Genomic DNA, 20,801 nt, shown 5'->3' with positions numbered 1-20,801 from the left:
CAGCCCCTGTGGGCATTAGCTACATTTTCCACATCCAGAAACAATAAGAACAGCAAAGATTCTCCCCTTTCCTCCAGACCCAGTTAATCTAGGTTAATTCATTTCCATGAAGAAATACCATCAAATTTATTGTGAGATTATTTAAATTTACTGAGAGCTTCTAAGATACTGTACTCTATCAGGACATTGCAGATATTTTCAAATATATTGCAAGTGATTGTGGAGACAATAAGAAAGTTTAATGACAACCTGCATTGTGGTCTTGCAGTCTAAGATATCTTGAAAAATAATCTGCTGTGTTTTAAAGGTGAGAAAGGTTTTCTATGAATTAAGTGCTTTTTTATATTCTTACTATCTGACCACCCCCATGATAAACAAAGAGGAGACACACAAAAATAGGTGTGCTATGGAATAAAGTTGGAAACAAAAGAAAAAAGGGAAGAATAAAATTTACAGAGTGGAAATAAGATAAGTGGAGGGAAAGCAGAGAAGCCACAAAAAAGGATAAGACCAGGAGGAGAATCAGAAAGCCCCTTCTCTAAGAATACTAACTTCAAGACAGGACAATTAAAGAACAGCAAACAAGAAAGCACACAAACATTAAAAGCAGAGGAAAAAATAGAGTAAAAAGGATAGTTAAGTTTTTCTCATTTTTTTATTGGATTTACCATTGTGAAAATTAAATTTCCAAAACTATTAAAAAAAGAAGATGGATCTCCCAAAGAAGGGTGGGCCAATACAGCAACCAAAAAAAAAAAAATCACCTGTAACTTATTAACTAGCACACTTAGCACTTGGCTTTTTATTATTCACAGCTCCTTTTATTAATGAATATTTTTAGCAAGTGAACTTTCCCTCACTAAAATAGTACTGAAACAAAAGATCAGTGGAATAGTAAAAAAAGCTTTATACTATTTTCTGAGTATTGAGTGGGCGCAACTCCGCATATACATGCTGGTTTTGCCATTTTTTCCCTCCCCTACAGAAATCTATTTAAAATGCTATTTTTATTTTCTTGTTACCAGTTACACAGCTGAAGTGATAATCCTTCAATGCATGATATCATAACCTTTCCACAGCACAGTAAGTGCTATGACATAAGTTGCTGTTTTCAGGCTGGAAAAGAATATCAGGAAAACACGAGCCTTGAAGAGACAATACTCCTGTCTTCCTGACAGCATCTCTCATGTAGACTGAAGAATAAGGTTGACTGCAACAAAGCAAATACATTGTTCACAACAAGGAGAACTGATTCTCTGAAGTGAAGTCTTTGATCATCCCCATGTGGGTTTGGTGACACTGTAATGCTTTTTGAACGTTACAGAACCCAGACAAGTTTTTTGTTGGCGGTGGTGGTTGAAAGCTGTCTGGGAACCCTTCGGCATGGTAAAACTATACAAAATGTTCAAAAGAGACCATTGTACTTTAAAGAACAGCAAACCACAGTTGTGGCAGAATGCCTTCACATGTCACAGAAGTGTGCAAAAATTCCTTCCAGTTTTGTGAATTTGCAAGTTATTTACCACATTCACTTTCAGTGGCATCAACTTCTAACCATGTTCCCACTTTTCAATATCTAAGATAGTCACCCAGGGCCTAGTACTGCAGCCCTTTGTTGCAAGGGCAGGCAACCCAAGTGATCACATTGATATCCAAGGGTGCTTTTTCAGGGAGATAAGGATCACTCATAAGCAACAGCTTGAAGTCACAGGCAAACAGCACATTTGGGGAAACTATCCCTATTAAACCAATATTATGTTAAAAAAAAATATATCCCGTACAAACAGGAACAGAAGTCATAACCACATGAGAAAGGGGTTTATGCATCCACAAGGACATTCAGCCCTTTTGGTGCACTCTAAGACCATCTTAGACCAGCTTTATCCTTCAGTGTGCTGTGTTATTGAGAGCATTCATATCTAGCTCTGCTCCCAAAAACATTTCTGAAACTTGGCATGCTAATAAAGGAGACCTGAGACACATGTTATGTAAACTAACAGGACAAATAATAGGGAAGAGAAAAACTGTTTTAAGACAGTTCATTTTCAGGTAAACTGGAATGTGATGTGGTGGCAATTAATCCTGACTTGTCCTATGGCCTGGAACTCTCAGGACATTGGAGGTCTTGTCTGAACGAATGGAGCTCTGTGAAGACTACACATTCAAATGCATTAAAAACAGCGTATGCCTGAGAAAACCACAAATTTCAAATGCAGAATGCATGCATATACATACTAGTAGCCTGAGCAACCATGTTGCAGCCACAATTGTTCTGAACTAGTCAAGTAACATTTGATTGAAACGCTTGGGAAAAAAAAAAAAAATCACAGATGTACAAGATCAGGTAAAACACACCTTGGGCTTGACTTCTGCTTCTTCAGTAAATACAAGTTGTCCTAAACACACAATATCCCTTTCACACTTCAGAGAGCAAGGAGCCATGCAGATGAGCCCACCTTACATCAGGGTAAGACTCCACTGCATTTCCTGGACCGTGCGTCCATGACTTGAATAAAAGCCACCATTAACATGAAAACAAACACTGTTGAACAGAAAATGAACCAAGACAAACAGTGAAAGAGAGTCAATTAAAGAAGAAAGGTTTTGCATGCATTTGCAGAGTTACCAGGTGCTATATCATTCAACAATGGCAAAGCATAGTCATTGCAATAATTACATCTCACTGGCAGGCATATTTATTCATTTCTCCATTCTTACAGAATAGCACAGAAAATAGCTCAATAAAACACCTTTGTGTAATCATCACCAGTTATTCTTGAACAATATTATTTCCTCAAAAATAATTTCATGATTCCTATCTGGGAATTAGAAAAAGCAACTAAAAAGCCCCAGTTTTGTGATGAATGGAAGTCACAGCATAATCTTTTGAGGCCTGGAGAACAGCACAATCACATTAAATTCCCTCAGCTCAAGAAATGTCATCTTTACATCAGCTGGTACAAAAAAATTGTTTCCAGCCTGAGGCAGTTATGATAAGGGATTTAGAAGCCATCACCATGTGGGCCATGAGATATAAAGGAATGCATCACCGCATATAAAGTGTCTGCTGCTCACAATTTCAGAGCTAATGTTCTCACAGCTGTGTATGACTTAGACCAGCTGGGAAGAAGAAAGGGACTAAATGAGTCACTAGAAGGATCTAGTATTTTGTCTAACCTGCATTTAACACTCTCGCAGCAGAACTGTTGGTAAGCAAAATGAGATCAGATTATTACTCAGCAAGGGACGGGGCTGTGTGGTCTCTTGGAACTGTAGTAGAAAACACATAGTCTTGGAGGGAGGTAGGGAAAAATGGCATTTCAGTCCTATCTGTGCACTCCTAACATACCACCAGCAGCTGAAATTGCCCTCAGTGAAACTGAGGAGGTTCACAGGTTACACAAAGTTACCGCAGGCCACCTGGCACTCCCAAGCACGCCTGCGCTGCTGCGTGTACCAGAGGAGAAAGCTTTTGGAAAGCCTTGCTCAGCATCCTGAGCACAGCACTTCTCCTCTAGCAGACATCAGGCTTTCTACACAATGACATCAAGGACACTCTGCCCAAGATGAAGTTTTACCCTTACAGAGGGTAAGAGTCTGTAGATGACCACAGAGGGGCTTTGTCATTAAAATGTTAGGTATTTGCAAGGTTGTACTTGTAGGTTTGGATACCACAGGCTGCTCTTCAACAGCACAGTGTCAGACTTCAAACAGGGCTCTGGGTGGGTGCAGGAGGCTAAAAAGAGGGACATCCTCTCACTGCAGAAAATCATTACAGTCTCAAGAAATGTTTAAATGTCTAATTGTTTAATTAGTGATGAAGACAGCTCCTTCCGTGGCTTCTGCTGCCTCAGGGTTCAATTCTCCATGACAGGTTTGGATCTTACATTCTGCGTGTGTGCAGAAGGATGAATGATGGTCTCAAGATTTTTGGTTTCTCTTGACATTTTATTTGGTCTCTACCTCCTTTCCTCTCAAGATGTATTTTCACTTGCAAGATGCTTCTTCACTGTATATCGTATCTATCATTAATTGCTCCAGCTACGGTTCAGGCATCACTTCCATGTTAACATGCAGTGCCACTCAGGAAATATTTGGTATGCCAAAAACCCCAGTTCTTAGGGCAAATGTCAAATCATTCACAGCACACAAGAAAGAAATCTTCAGATGACACTCTCTTCTAACAATTCCACCACATTTACTCCATCTGCTTAAGAGTGCAAACTTTCACAGATGATCAGTTTCTAATAAGTTTCACAAGGGCAATGTATTCCAAATATGTTGCTATGGATATCTACCAGATGGACACTTGATAACAAAATATAAAAGCATTGTTATTTCACCCTAAATCTCATGAAGCTGATTTGCACCATTAATTTAATCTTAGTTTTCTTCAGTATAAAGAAACCTAAAAAAAGAAAAAGTACAGAAAGAAAAGTATGTTTAAAAGATCATTTTTTAAATAAAATGGCTTATTTCCCTCTACTACTGCAAGAATAGAATAGCAGTGTCTCCAAATGTAAGATTGAGCTGAAAGAACCAAAACTTTTTGCTGCATATTCCAGCAATGGAACCAAATTCCTGGTTTTGCGCAACACTTTATAAGATAACTGTATTTACTATGGAACATTTACTAGTTTCTGCAAGGGCAATGGTCTGAAAGATTTTTTTTTTAATTTTACCTTGTTCCACACATTTGTTTTCATTTCTCCAGCTATCAAATACAGTTCTCACACAGATCAATCTTTCTATGCCCACGCATTCTCCCAAACCTCTCTGCAACGGAAGGGAAATAGACTGAAGCCAGGACAGAGATTTGATGAGATACAGGGCACACGTAAAATGTGTCAGACACACAATTGCTCACATCACATGACCTTCATTGAGATATGTAAGAGCTAGAAGATAACTCGGAAGATGATGACTTTTCATGCAGAAATTCATATGAAAGCTTTTTTACCCATATAAAAGGCAGGTGATTTTTTCATGTCTTCAAAAACAAGTGCATATTTACAAACCCCAAGTCTAGACTTGGATTCCCACATCTAAGGACCTAAACAGATGTAACTTGGTACTCGCTCTCCATCTCCATTGATTTCAAAGGTGTTTATTGGTATCCCACACATTGTGTAAAATGTGGTCAATTTTATTTAAGTATTGATTTAGGAGCAGAACTCAGTGGTTCTTGAAAGAGTTGGATCGTTGAAACCCACTTTAGTCATGGTAATGGCATAAAGCCCCAACAGAGCCTTCACTTGGAGTCAAAAGCAGCGAGATGAAGAAATGCACTTTCTGTGAAAGAACAAGGGTCCAACCAGAGGATGCTCAGCTGACTTTTACTGAGCTAGATCAGACAACTATAGTAAACTTCTCCCATACAATCCCTCCTAAATGGCTCAAGTGATGAGCTGAAGTTATCTAAACAAAACTTCTTGCACTTCAGATATTCATAGACACAGATGTGTTCACAGAACACAGTTTCATTATCCTAACTCTGGCCCCTCTGCACATCTGTTTACTAACAAATGGCAAGTGATTTGCAAGGTCTACCATGGAAGCGATGGCAATGGTATTTACACCCTCAAAAGAGCAGCCAGTGAATTAATGTACAAATTCTAGGAGTGGCTTGATGCGTATTAGTGACTGGAAAAGAGACAGCCTGCAGGATTATTAAAAATGCTATTTATTCATTTCTTGAAGGATACTGTCCTCAACAGCTGTCAATCCACTACTGAGAATATAAGCTATATTTTAAAAGGATAAAACAATGTTGATTAATCTGTAAACTTAATGGGTGGTTAGCCTACTTTGGGGTGAAATTATTAGAAACTGAACATATTTCCTTCTTTTGTCAATGCATATTTTCCCCTTTTTTCTGTAGGTGCCAGGCTATTAAAAAGAGTACTGTTCTTAAACCAAGAGAATCACATTCTATTAAGCTACTTGAGAACAGAAGCATTTTGTAGGCTCCAGTCAAAATTACTGCAGTTGTTTTGTTGTTTTTTTTTTAAAAAAAAGAAAAAAAAAATCACGAGAGGAATATATTCCAAACTTAAGATAAACAAAAAATAAAAGGAAGGGGGAGAAAATATTTTAATTTATAAAATTGATACTTTTTTAACTTTAATCTTCATTAAAGCTGTTTTGGTCTGAGTTTTCTTCATTAATTCTCTCCTATTAGAAAAGTGATCAAAAATTATATTTCCAACAGTTCTACATTATTTTGAAGCTATATCTTAAATCAAAGGGTTTTCAATCCAGGATGTTTCCATTTGAAACATTACCTAGCAAAATGATATGTTTCATCTGTAGAAAAACTTTAGAATCTTATTTGAATTCACACTGTACAGACCTGATCCTCTACTGGTGTCAAGGGCATTCAAAAAAAAGCACTTATGTGCCAGATGCAAATTCTGCCTCTGTCTACAATGTAAACTTAAAGCTTTTTCTTTAAGCTTTCCTTAGAGAGTCTTTCTTTGGGTTACGATATATATAAAGGAGTAATCTGAGCATCCATATGAAGATCCAAAAAGAAAAGAGAGTCTCTCAAGTTACTTGTCTAAGGCAAGGGCAGGCCTCCTGTGCTCCTGCTTACTTTTTTTAATTACTCAAGCTGTAAAGCAGGTATAGTTAATTGATTAAAGTCCAAAGAACCTTTAAAAAACCCAAGTATCTATAACCACTTTATTAGCATAAATATAAAAAGATCATAAATATGTAGTATCTTAGAGACTTATTTCTGGTAAAAACATTAGAGGTTTTCTCTTCCCACAATATTAAAAGAAATTCTTAGCCCTTAATTACTTGGGATAAGCTATTTTTAGAATAATAGCATTTGTACATATTGGAAAACTGTCACTGGTTCAGGACTGAATCTTCACCATCTGGAGGCTTGGCCAGCACTGTGGTGGGTTATTTGTGGAGTTCTTTGTTGGGTTTATTTAGTGAGTTTTAGGGAGTTTTGGTGGTGGGGGGGTTTTTGTTGTTGTTGTTGTTCTTAATTCTTAAGGGCTGGAAGGGAAATTTTAGAAGCTTGGGAGCACTGCCACAGTCTGTTAGAGACATAGAAGCTGATAGCAAGCTCTGAAGTACAAGTTAGAAGCACCGGTACAGCTACAACGATGTACTTGGACTTCATATATTTGTGTCCTCAGCAAAGGCTGGGAAGAACCCTTGTCTCAACAGCAAAACTTTGAAGCCTGTAGCCTGGTTGCAATAGAGAATCTACACCAAAACAGGTACACGTCTGCACGGTATTGAGAAAGGCAACCCTTGCATACAAAAGCAACAAATTATATTACAATATTCGACAACTCTTCAGTCTGCTAAGGGAAGTTTGAAACTGTCGGCTACTTGTTCATTAAAAAAATGCTTCCAAAATATAAAGCAGTGCCAAAAAGAAGGTTTAACTTTTAATTACTCCTCTGAAATGGCACTCCCCAAAGAAGCATGATGAATACCAGCAGTTCAGCATGGAAATTTCTCCCACAAATGGAAGGAAGAGGGAAAAAAGCATGCTGCAAGTTCATTAACACCACTTACCAAGACACATAAAAATGTGGTGCAATGAAAAACAATTATGCAGAAAAGTTCAGGTAGACAACCCAAAAATTATACATAAAGTAAATCAAACCACAACTGCAAATTCTATCTGATAAATTCTCAGAAGGACGAAAAATGTCTAATCAGATTCTCCAAGTATTTAATACCTAAAGAGAAATTTACTTGTTTCTGGAAGCCTGATATGTCAGTTAAATCCCTATAGCCCAGAAGCACCAATACATGTTGTTATAACTTCTATTTTATTTTTTTAACAAAGAGTATGGTTTTCAAAAAGACAACCCAGAGAAAGTTCTTAAGACTTGTCTTACACTCACAGATTGAAGTATGTTATTAGGAGAGGGATTGGACAGGACACAGAAACACAGCTTATTCTTTCGAGATCTGTTTGCGCCACTTTTCATTCAGCTCTGAACTACTTCTAAACTAAAAGTTATGCAAAATAAATACATCTATATTCAAAAGTATGAGCGAAGCTAAAAGATCTAGAACCCTCTCTTTACCAATACAACAAAAAATAATGAGGGCAACAAGTTTATTAATTATACCTGCTTCGTGATAGAAATGGAAGTGATGCTAATTTGGTGGGTTGCATTTTATTAAGACACAAACTCCAATTACTGCCTATGAAAGCTTTTTTCCATATAAATTATACTTGTCCAAGGCAAAGTCCACTATCATAGAAGATTCCATTACAACAGCACTGCAACATTTGCTAACCAAGTTTCAAGGAGCAGCCTAAATTTTGAGGGGTGATCTTCACACAAAGGAAGGCTATAAGTGCTAGCTTTTTTTTTTCCTGAAAAAAAAGGGCATAAAAATAAGTATATTCTTCATTCAGTTCTTAAAATATCTCCATTGTTGTCTTGGTTTCTATTTGCTTTCCACAATCCCCCAAAGTGGCATTCTTTCAAAACTGTTATATAAAGAGTCATTACATGTTAAAGATGCCCAGAATTCTGGTAAGGGATCCCTTGGCTCTGCTCAGAGTTAAGTTTTGCATAGGAACAGATGGGCGATTTTTTAACCAGCTTTCACATCCCCGATACTTCAGGGCTTCTGGGTGTTCAAGAGCTCACACCATGGATTCCCGCACCTGCAGCTGGAGTGATGCACACCAGGCACACACACCGTCCCTGTGCTCTGGCCGCACCAACGCTGCTCCAGAGCCCTCCTACACATGACAGAACACAGCAATTCTTTCTCTTACCTGCATCCATGGGCAGGCTGGTGACAAAGCTGCTGAACATAGCCATGAACAGAGATCTTAACAATTACACTTACAGGATTTCCAAATTGGAATTGGGTTTAGTATTATTTTAATGCAAGTTCCAAAGCATTCCCTAGCACTTTAATGCATGTCAGTGCTGCATTAAAAAGCATTTTTAAGCTTTCAAAGGTTATCGTGGCATCATCCTTACCTATGTAGTTTATCCTCCAGCAACTCCATGTACTTTTCAGCATTTTCTTTTACGCTGGTTACTGCAAAATAAAAGTCAAAGTTAGGTAGTGGTATAACTGTACAGTTTTCTTGGTTTTTTGGTTTGGGGCTTTTTTCATTTTTTGTATGTGTTTCGGTTTTGTTTTATTATTTTTTTTAACCAACTCATCTCTTACCCACAAATTTTACATGTCAGTTAAAATGATAATTCCATTAATCTTTTCCACAATCAAGTTACAGTGTGGGTGTCTTCTCCCTTTTTTTCTTGAAAGTGTATTGTATCTGTATTACATTAATATATCTAGTAATTAATGCATTAACCTCTTGGTCATGCCAGAAGAATGGTGAGACTAACAAAGCCAGAATTTGTGGAAGTTTCCTCTTGACAAAAAAACAAAACAAAACAAAACAAAAACAAACAAAAACACACACACCAAAAAAAAACCCAAACACAACCCAAACCAAACAAAACTGCAGGCACCAAAAAACCCCCCCCACAAAAACCAAAGCTAGGTCCTCCCCTTTACCTTCAGGAGAAGCACACGAGTAAGTCTTATTCATCAGTCCTTTAAAATGCTATGAATCTTGTATCAAACTTCTGATAGAACTGAAACACTACAGAATGGAAAGAATTGCCACTCAATCTTGTTATGAGATTTGGGGGGTTTTTTTGTGGTTTGGTGTTTTAGAGTTTTCTGTTTGGACCTCAATATTGCCTGTATATGAGTCCCTACCACTTTTTCACTCAGAAGAAACTCCGATAAACTACTTACCATAACACACAATAATAAACCCATTCTTTTGGATGACCCTTGGTACTCCATCATGGGTATGAATGGGGGAAAAGGTAAATCCCCTCCAGGAAAACAGAGGTTTTTAGAGGATAATAATTTCCATATTATGATTTTTTTTTTTTTGCCTCCCTAACACCTGCTTGCCAACTCCAAGTCTAGTAGGGCTGTTAATCAGTTGCTCACCTTTAAATTCTTAACTCGTTGTACACCAATTAAATATGTATTATACATGGAGATGCATTCTACAGAGCAGTACTGGTTTTATGGGCAAAGCTTGCTACAGGGATAAGGCACCCTCTGAGTTTACCCATTCATCTCCCCCTATCTTCCCTACAATACAACACCTCCAAGCACAGCTTACACATATCAAGTCCTTCATGTATTTCTCACTTTCCTCTTTTAATTTTTGTATTTTTTTTTTTCTTCACAAGGTAGAACATCACACACGAAAGCCTAATCTGAAAACTCAGCGTTAAGCAAATCAACTGTGCTAAGGTTGTGTTCACACACACATACTCACGGGAGTTCACTAACTAAAGCTGCTCAGGTAATGCCATTAGCAGCAAGCACCAGGGTCAACATAACGTGGACTGTCTGCAGAAGGTGGTGGTCACCTGGTCACACAGCAGCCACACATCACTGAAGTGGTCAGCATCCCAATAGCAAATACAGGACATGTTCTGCAAAGCTGATTTACTTTTTGGTGTTTTGTTGTTGTTGTTGTTTATTTTATGAGAGAGTTTATCAGCTTAGCAAAAAACAACTCCAGACAAACCAACCCACCACCACAATCCTAGTACTCTAGAAAGCACGACAATTTTGTCCATAACATCTTTGATCCACGTTTACCATCAGACCAGGTTGTGCAACACAACATGTTGAGCCAGCAGGATTCTGGAAGACTACATTGTACACAGACAATTGCATTTATTTATACATTCCCAGAACCATCTCACCACTAGAAGAGTGTTGGTGAATGTTATACAAAAGGTTATATAAGGATTTTTGCAATGGCACTGGAGACTGGAGAAGTTTCTTTAGCTTGTAGCAGTTTTATAACAGTTACTGGGCTTAGCAGAAGTTCCCCGTTTCTTTACCTTGCTTTTAATGCTATGCTTCCTGCCAAACTGTGGAGAGCCTGCAAGACTGCAAGTCTTCCTTTAATGACACACTATAGCCTTATATAAACTACCATCACTTTTTGCAAACTCCCTGCCTGTCAATCCCTAATGTGCTGCAGGCTTTAATAGCAGATAGTTAAAGGTGCATGGCTGCTGTACTTCCCCTTCTCCTGCTGTTGTCGTAATGTCCTTCAACATAAGCTGTTACAACTCAGGGGCTTATTCTTTCAGATAATAAAGTCAGTAGATATTAATTTTTGGAGAGGGATAACAAGAGGTGGAGAATCTGTTTCACACTCACTTTGTTTCTAACCGATATAGTGACTTCTTATGTTACATGAAAGATAAACCTTTCTTTCAATTTCTCCTGCTGGGCTTGTCACTTTTTAATTGGGTATGATCTGATAGAATAATTCGCACTTTCACAGTTCAGTCCTGCCCCTACATGCAATTCTACAATGCCCTTGAAGCACACAGCTTAATATATCAGCATTATTCAATGACAAAAAGTAATGGACAAGAATATACCACTAGTCAAAAGTAGGTCAGTAAAAAGCTAACACTCATTTGGAAATCACCTCACATCACTAAACTCTACTCTCTCCTGTCAAATGTTTTAACTACATTAAAAGACACGCAAACTTTGCTGCTGAAAGTACCCAGACTAGCTTTGTCTCCCTGCCACCTTCTGCATGTAATTGGAAGAGCTCTGACCTGAAGATTTTGCTGGAAGGAAAATACTGCTTAAAAATTTGATAGACATTACTTTCCTAGTAACAAACTGCAAGGAACACTGCAATAAATACACAAATGCTTTCAGCCTTTTAAATTATCAATTTGAAACAGAAGACAAGCAACAAATTAGCAGATTTTTTGTTCTAATTTAATGAATCTATTCACCCTCACTTCAAAGCAAAAATATTCAAACAGGAAGCTCTGCAGGCCTTCAATCTTGCTAAGAAAGTACTAAACAACAGATTTAAAAAAAAAAAAAAAAAAGAGATTATTTTCTGCATAAACATGCCAAACTTTTTTTTTTTTATGTTTAAGTAAATGAGATTGCTTTTTTCATCACTTCTCTGGGGATTTACACGCTTAGTTCATATTGGCCTTGAGGGGAGCTATTAAAATAAAAAAGTATAAACACTCATGGGAGATCAGACACCAGGATATTTGCTAAGATTAAAAATAGACTTTTCTGGTGAAGTCTTAATTGAAGAAAAGTGATTCAGCATTTCTTTCTCTTATTTTATCATATATTTTTCTTCCTGCTTCCAGCAGCAAAGTCTAGTCTTGGAATCAGTCCTGGTCAGAAAGAGCTGAAGGGGAGCAGTGAGCTCCTCTGGTAGCCTAGTTGTTACAGAATGTAAGTCTGCCATTTTAGAAGCTGCATAAAGCTCTTCCAATAATTAACCTATACAGAGTTCTTTCAAAACAACATCCCTTGTTTCTCATCTGAAAGCAGTCCCACCGGAGCGATGCTATTTCTCTTACTTACAAACATTATTTGAGCCTGCACATAAAGGTGTATCATCATTTTTATCCTTCAGTCTTGGCCCTTACAAATTGAAATTACAAAGACCTATGGACCATGACATATGCTTTGCATTCTATCATCAATATTTTCAAAAACTTTCTAAAACTGAATATCTGACTGGAGAAACTTTGAACTCAGTGTCCATATGGAAGCTCCGGATGTGGATGCTTAGCACCTCAGAAGAACAAAAATAGAATTAGGTGCCTCAAAATATAGGCAGCCAGTATCATTGAAGTTTGTAAATGCCAGCCTACAGCTCTGTAGTTTGCTACAGACTAGTGATCCACATCTTGAGTCCCAGAGATACAAAGCCCAAAGTTAATTTTTTGCCTTTCATTCTAAAAGGCATTATTTCTTTTTAACTCTTCCACCGTGCTTCCCCCCTCCCCTTTTTTTTTTTTTTCTTCTTTTTAGTAGTGAATAGTGACATATATTTTGACACTAAATTAAACATTTGAACAGCTGCAATGGCTGCTAGCAGATCTAGACCCAGCATGAAAAGAATGGTAAGACAGTACCTGCCTGCACGACAAACCTGAAGCCTATACAACTAGCCTCTCTGATCCACAAGCATCACACTCCTTCTCAAATACTTTATTAGTCAGGTAGAGCAAAATTCCCACCGCCTTCAATGAAAATTTTGCCTGACTTAAAAATCTGGGATGAGATTTGGCTCTTCAGAAAAGGTTGATAGAATAGTGACAGGGCAAGCAACCTATTTTCTTTTAATGTACAAATTATTATTAATGCTAAGAGAGAAGCGAAAGCAGAACACGCTTATTTGAAATTATCTGATCTTTTTTCTGTCATGGAAGATGTGCTGCATTAATGTGTGAAGTTGTCTGAAAAACTATGGAAAGGCTTCGATATATTTAAAGGTTAACTTGAAAAGCCAGTCAAACTTCAGAGATGACATCTCAGCTACTCAACTACTTGTCAAGATGATTTATCAAGCCCCAGTAACAAGATTTTGGATTACAGAATGGCAAGGATTTTTGCATCTTGCAGACAGTGGAAAAAACCCAAAGAAGCAGCTCTGCGTAAACGACAACAGCCTCTCTACAGTGCATTATTCCCAGGGAACTCAAGTAAAAAGAACAGAAAAGGCCAGGATTAAAGTGAGGAAAATAGGTGACTCAATAAAGATGTGCAAATACTCCAAAAAAGCTAACATTATGCGTCAAGTCAATCAACCAAATTCTATTCTGGTTTACTGACTGTCTTCCAGTAATGAAGTAAATACCAAGATACATAGTCACTACCTGTCTCTTCCAGCAGTTGTGGTTTGTTCTAAGGAATGTGCTAATCCTCAAAATATCATTACAGAACCGCACAAAAATTTTTAAAAAGCCACCAGAGAAGAGGTGGCCAAAATTTAGGAGGAAACTAAATGGACTGGCTATTCTGTGAATAAGAACACTACACAAAGAACTGTGAAGACAAAAATTGGTACCTAACATTAAATGTGGGTCTTTAAATTCATAAAGACATAACCCAGTCTTACTCAATGGAGTTGAAGATACTATCTGCCTAATAGGAGATGATTCCATAACCCAAACACAAGGTTTTTTTCCTCCTGCTGAAAACATCTGGGTCTGGAGAATAGTATACGGTCCTGCCACAGAAAAGCAAAGCTGTGCTTGGCGGTGACATGCCACCAGCAGGGAGCTCAAGCACAGCGTTTCTGCTGGGACTGCGCTGTGGGAATGCAGCAGGGCTGCGCTCTGCAGGGCTGCCAGACAAGCCTCAGTCCCTCTGCATGGAGGAGAGTCTGTGGCAACCGCTGGGTAATCAGGTAATGTTGATCTTATCATAATCTCAACCCATAAGAGGACAGGGGCTCTCAGAGGGATGCACCATGTTGCATCTTCTCTGTATGAATATCTCCACCACTGGCTTCTGTTGCCTCTCCAGCACTAGACAGTCAACTGCTCCGATACCATAGGGCAGCTCTTCTGATATATAGAAAGAAAGAATTGAAGGATCTAGCTTGAGCATCACTATCTTAAAATATTTTGCTCACTCTTATATTTAAAACCTTAAAGCATGGTGCAAGCTTCCACTTCATACATTCAACCTATGTAAAAATATGAGAAGTAATAAAAATATACGAAAAGTAATAAAGAGAAACAAAACTGGCAGAACACAAGACAGCATAGCGTTTTCCCACATTTGCTGCACTGAAACAGGAAAAGAGGAAAAGTACAGAGTGAACAATTAATCTTCCTCAGGAAGTTCCCTTTGTGGTTGTTGATACAGAAGGTCCACTGTTAACTTTCTCTCAAACTCGTGGGTACATCCTGAACAGGAGGAAAAGTACAGTCGAGCCTCTAGACATGCTGGGAGTGGGTGGCCACTGGAGGACCCAAGACAATCAGCTTGCTTTCTTTAGGAAACCCCAGAAAGGCCAAGTACCAGCTCATTTGGAGAGACAGCACTGTTCAACACATAGCAGAAGCAGGCAATGAACATGCTCCATCTGCTTGTCCCTCTGCCTCAATATACTTACAGCTGGTTTAATTTCCAGGCTTTGGTGCAAAAATGAGCCTGCAATGAGTCAAGTGGTACCCTGCCTTTGATGTAAAAAATTAAAAGCTGAACATATATAATACATGGAAATTACTGATTTCAACAGAGAGGCCACGTCCTGCCCTTGGGTTAGATGTCAGGCCAGATATGAAGTATAGAAAAATCTCAGTGTGAACAGAAGTTTGACACAGAAATAAAAACCAGAAAACTAGATCTTAATAAAGAGAAATGACAGGAGGTGCCAGCAGCTCTGCCTCTAACAACTTACAATTCTGTCTCTCTGGGCATGGCATAAAAGGTTTGCAGAGCAGAAGAGGAGGGTGGGGGGAACCACCCTGCATAAAACAGCACATTTGAAAAACAGGCATTCCCAGAATTCACTTCCTGAACCTTCTTCATTGTACGTGGTACCTTTCATCCAAAGAGACAGGTGACCCTTCAAGTTCTGTCATGACAAAATTGCCTAAATTAAAGGGAATTATGCCACCTTGACAGGATTTCTAAGCTTCTTTCAGATTTCTTTAAAATCTGGTGTGCCAGACACACAGCTACATGTAGGAGACAGCAGGGGGAAGGAGGCAAATTGCTTTCTAAGTACTTTCAGTAAATAATCTACCTTTTAAAAAAAAAAATCAGCTGAAATGTTATGAATTGTTTTATTATGCAATACCAAAGCAAGCACATCACTTCTGAATTACAGGGACTGGAGGTGAAATGTTGTCCCAGCAGTGACCAGAACACTGAAGTTACATGACAACAGATGTGCCTCGACACTTTAAGGGGCTATATAAAGTGTAGGGAGTGTTATAAAGTGATCAGTTCAAGACCACCCACCTGTTCAGCCATGGGTCTGGAGCAGTCTCCAGGCTTTCCAACTTAACCTTCTCTCCTGCTCATACCACCTCTGCAGCAACCACAGGCCAGGTGCAGACCCCCTACCACAGGTTTGGTTACTTTTCTACAAATTACTCAAAAGCTACAAATGCTGTGTTTGGGGATCACCAAAAGGAGCTTTAAATTGGCTGCAGATCTGGAGAAAACCATTACTGCCTCTTCACTGTGCTTGGCACCAGACGGCAATGCTCTCACTGCTGGGGAACCTGCACTCAACCCCAAACCCAAAATATCCCTCTGCTTTGCACTGCTGACAAAGAAGCCACTTTCTCCCAGAAAGGTTTTCTTCATTACAGACAGGCTTCACTTTATTTAAAATGAGTTGAGACATGAAAACCATGTGCATTTTTTAACTCCAGCATGACTGCACAGCATCATTTCTGGAACGATGCTGAAGTTACAACTGAAGTATTCTATTCTATTTGCACTGAGAACATCCGCAGGGGCAGAAAGCTCCTGAATTCTCCTATGGACAATGTGAGGGTTGAGTTTTACTCTTCCATCCCATCACACAGATAGGACCCTCCTAACTGTTTTGCTAGCTTCTCTACAGCTGCCCAAGTGAGTGTTTACCTCGAACAATCATTTATCAATGCACCTTAGCATTGAAAGTATCCTATCCTCTCCAAAAAACATGAGGAAAGTTTCCCTTCCCTTTCCATTCTTATTTCCCTTCCATTCTTCACTGAGGAATTTGGGAGGAATGAAGGGGAAGGCAGAGGGAGAGAGAGAGCAATCTCATATTTTCTTTACATTTTCTCTTACCTGGTTTCCCTCTCCGCCTGTTTGCAACCTATTACTTCAATCCTCTGCTGACCAGCTGTTCATCTGGACTGCCCCAATTCTTTTTTCTCATTTCTCCTCACAAAGCAAAGCCTGAACATCAAGGGGAGCCATGTGTCCAGCTCACCCTCTGTGGATTGTCAGCAGTCACAAGAGATCATCTGGAATCCATTACACAAACTAACATGGCAGCCAGACACGATATGTGCATAGGCACCAAGAGAGTTCAAACTTGTGACTTGAATTGCCACAACTTTTTCCTGAAAGTAAGATTTATTTTAACACCGGTAGATAAAACAAAAAGACCCAGAATGAGCCATTTATGCAGCTATCCAAGACAAACAACAGAGAACAATTAGGCTTTATGCAGGGGCTAAGCTCCATGACAATAACTGACACAACCTAATGCCTAGACTATGAAAAGGAGGAACTGTTCGAACTTTTTTTTTGTCTCAGGAGACTATAAGACAAGTGAAATCATCATTCAGTTTTTGGCTTATGGCTAATAGGGATGATCCATAGACCATTGGACGTATGTCACAACTGTTCAACATCAAAGCTTCTAAAATATACAGTAGTTGGTTTAAGATCTCCCACAGCAGATGTTCAGCTGAACTCTCAGTATTCAGTATTACACCTAATGTTTTAGTCCCTGAATTGCAACCAAGAATTATATTAAATGAGGAACCCACTTTGGCTTTTTAATTTAAGGTCGCAAAGGAAGGATGGTCAAAGATTTCTTTGAATTACCCTAACCACCCCAGAATTTTTTTTTCGAAAGGACTCTGCAAAATTTCACGCTAGTCTTAATATAGCTAATTACCTTTCCTCCAGCTAGTCAGGCTATACAAATTAGCAAGAGCCCAGGCACCTACAGAGAGACAGCCCTCAGCCAGAGGATAAAACACATTTTGTACTTCAACAAATACAATTATTTAATGCACAAGATGTTTGTGCTCAAAACTTCTTTATAGAACAAAAATGCAGCACTGGAGCACAGCCCAGAAAACAAAACAAAACCCAAAACAAAACACACACCAAAACAAAACAAAAAGAAACAACAACAAAACCAAAACAAACAAAACCCCCAAACAAAAAAACCAATCAAACAACAAAAAAATTGTTCCCAAATGCTCCCATAGAATTTGGCTAATAAAACAGATGAAAGGGAAAGTCAAATACAACTATAAGTGCCTTGAAAAGCAACAAAGGAAAAAAATGTAGTAAAGGAAGGCCAGAGTTACCACTGACAAAGGAAAAACACTTATTTTCACTCCAGTAGAACAAATGGCTGCTAAGACATCAGTCCTTCAGATTATTTTAAGGAAAGCAAAGCAGAGCTCAAAGGTAGATACTGAAGGTCAGAAGTAATACAAATTGCAATAGCGACGAGAAAGGACTATTCAGCACTGCAAGCTATTTTTTAACAACCTTGAAATGACATCAAGTAAAGCAGTGACTTCCTCTACCAGTGCTTACAAACGATAACTGCAAATAGCACTAACTTGCATTTTTGCACTGCTGTTCTCTCCAAGGATCTAGATCAGGTCTTCAAACTACAGAGAAGCAGCAATCTCTTTTTTGAAAAATAGCTGACAATGAGCAGTGATACAGAGAAGCAAAGTGCCCCACATAGTCCGATACACTGCAGTTTTCAGAAACCCTCTGTGAATTATTTGGCCGCTGTTGGCTACACCAGGCATCTTTTCTGCAACGCAATTTCAGGTTTCTAAACAAGAAAAAGTGTGAAGCTGCCCAGCAGAGAGGCCACGCAGAGCCTGTTCTGTAGCCATTCCAGGCACAAGGATTAAAGCAGACAGCCTTAATATATCTATTTCCTTAATCCCTAACAATCTTTGCCCTGGCCTCCTCCTCCTGGCGTTACACAACCTGCACACAACTGCTTCTGAGTTTCATTAAACCCATCAGTAATATTTGGCTCTATTTGACATATCAATGTAAACATGATGCTTTTGACCATGAACATGCAGTGACACCTTAAAAGGCTCTCTGTTACCAACATACAAAGCTGCAGCAGAGATTTACAAAAGGTAACTGGGAAAATTACAGCAGCTGAGCAAAACAGATGTAGCTACAGGAATGTATGTGCACTAAGTGCTCATATTAATCCCAAGCACCCAAAAGGGCAGAGCCACAGACACAGACACACACACAGACACAAGTGTGCACTGTTGAGTGGGCAGACTTTTTTTGAACTGCTTTCAAGACAGGATCATTAATTTAAATTGGCTGACTTAAAAACATTGCTTACACTATAAAATCTTTGTTAGCTTTCTTATTAGCTCTCCAGTGCAAAACTCTACAACACTAGAGCACTTGAAAGAAACATAAGGCATAAGACTTCCTATAATATGATAAAGTACATGTTATTTATAAGTTGCACACATCACTTCCAACTGCACAATAAACAAGCGATTCTAAGGACATTCCAATAGAAGACAAAATGTACTACGCTGCAGATGACCATGTAATTTCCACCTATGCTACTCTGTATTTCATGTATTTTTTTCCTTGATAACCTCTTCTGTCACCAGAGCCAGACAGAAATCTGGATCTTCCCCTCATCTGGATGAACTATAAAATACTTGAGCTCCCTGCAACCACTTTTTTTTGGGGGGGGAGGAGGGAAGGAAAAAGAAAAGATACTTATTGCATACTTTGCTTAGAGAGATGATGAAAAAGCAGCCTTATTACTAACTCAGAATTTCTTTCTAGACTGAAGTAGACAGTTAGAGCATCAATAGAAAATCTTTTATTTGAATTAAACCCTAAGACCTCTATTTGAGTAATGTACATAAAGGAAGGGAATTAAAGACCTTGCCCTTCACATGGAGTCTCAGCATTGCTATATTGTAAGTAGGATGAGTGCATTCATTCTTCAAAGCAGCACAAGGCTTTAATGCAGTGGCTTCTTTAAAAAAATCCACTGAAAATAACCATTTCTGATGGAGCTGACACTTTTTCTTGACTTTAGACTATGATTTTCTTTTTTGTACATTTTGTCTGCCATATTACCCTAGCTATCTCCTTCTGTGATTCCTAAGTCTACATTGTTTGTGTCTCATTTTCTCCTCCATTCTTCTTTTTTCTTTCCAGTCCTCTGCCTTTCAAATTTATCTTTTTCAGTTCTTGTCAGATTTGCTCTTTCACTTAAGCTGTAAATCATTCATTACCACAGGGAATTTTACTTCTGGTTTTGCTCTCCATATCAAACTTCCAGTGCTTAAGTTACCGCCAGAACATAAAACTTTTAGCACAATCTGATAAGGACTCCCAAGTCGGTAGTTTGTGGACATTTTACTGGTCGTTCTGGTAATGTTGAAATAACTTCCCAGTGACTCTTCCTACAGCAGCTTAATTTAACATTTTCTAATACCAAATGTTCTTTAGGTATGAATTCACACGCTTAGTTGATCTAATCTTCATGACCCAAACTATTTTTCGAGTGGTACCTGAAAATTTTTAAGATATTAAGTTTTGGAAGACATAAGCTAGAAGTCCAACTCTGGTAAGAGTCAAGGTCCAAATCTTCAGGACATCCCCAAACCCATAGCAAGAGTATCACCAGTATTATGAGGCTGCTCCAATACATACAAAATTAGGATTTTACCTCATCTCTCAACCTTCTCTTCTCACAAGGGTGCAAGAGCAGTAATAGCTCTTAGTTTTTCTGGCCAGTCTCAGGAGAAATTAATCCCTTCTTCAAACAACATCCACCCATTTCTCATCTCTCCTCCATGGAAAAGGTGTCCAGGTAGATGGAATTGTCTGCAAACCACTAGCTGGACCACACAAAGTTTGGGCTGTGATGCCTAGGGAATGAAATTTTCCACCGGTCTCACAGCCTGAACACAGAGAGGATGACTTGGCTTTCCTGCTCAGTATCTGGTCTAATCATCGGGCAGTTAACAGCGTAAGACAGACAGTTTGCCCAGGAACAGACTGGAGTGGTTCCAGAAAGAGAAGTGGATAGAGTTGAATAGGAGAAAAAAAAAAAAAAAAGGTCATAATGAAGAGCAGGTTGGAAAGTGCTGCTGAAAGAACTGAGCCCAAGGGTAACTCCATTGGTCTGAGCTGGTCTGCAGCTGATGAGCACATTGCAGGCCACTTTCTAGGGCACT

At 38.7% G+C, this 20,801-nt stretch overlaps 1 protein-coding gene across 1 annotated transcript in view; it reads right to left on the bottom strand.

Annotated features, from left to right (window-relative positions):
• DISC1 (DISC1 scaffold protein) overlaps positions 1-20,801 on the bottom strand; it is a 180,821-nt gene that overhangs the window by 35,021 nt on the left and 124,999 nt on the right. Inside the window, exon 9 of the mRNA XM_065631236.1 lies at positions 8,982-9,042. Within this exon, the coding sequence (XP_065487308.1) occupies positions 8,982-9,042 (61 nt within the window). The remainder of the gene's footprint in view (positions 1-8,981; positions 9,043-20,801) is intronic.

Source organism: Caloenas nicobarica, chromosome 3 (assembly GCF_036013445.1).
Source record: "Caloenas nicobarica isolate bCalNic1 chromosome 3, bCalNic1.hap1, whole genome shotgun sequence".
Classification (NCBI taxonomy): domain Eukaryota; kingdom Metazoa; phylum Chordata; class Aves; order Columbiformes; family Columbidae; genus Caloenas; species Caloenas nicobarica.
The sequence above is the reverse complement of the archived record's forward strand: the minus strand, read 5'-3'. Positions and strand labels throughout refer to the sequence as shown.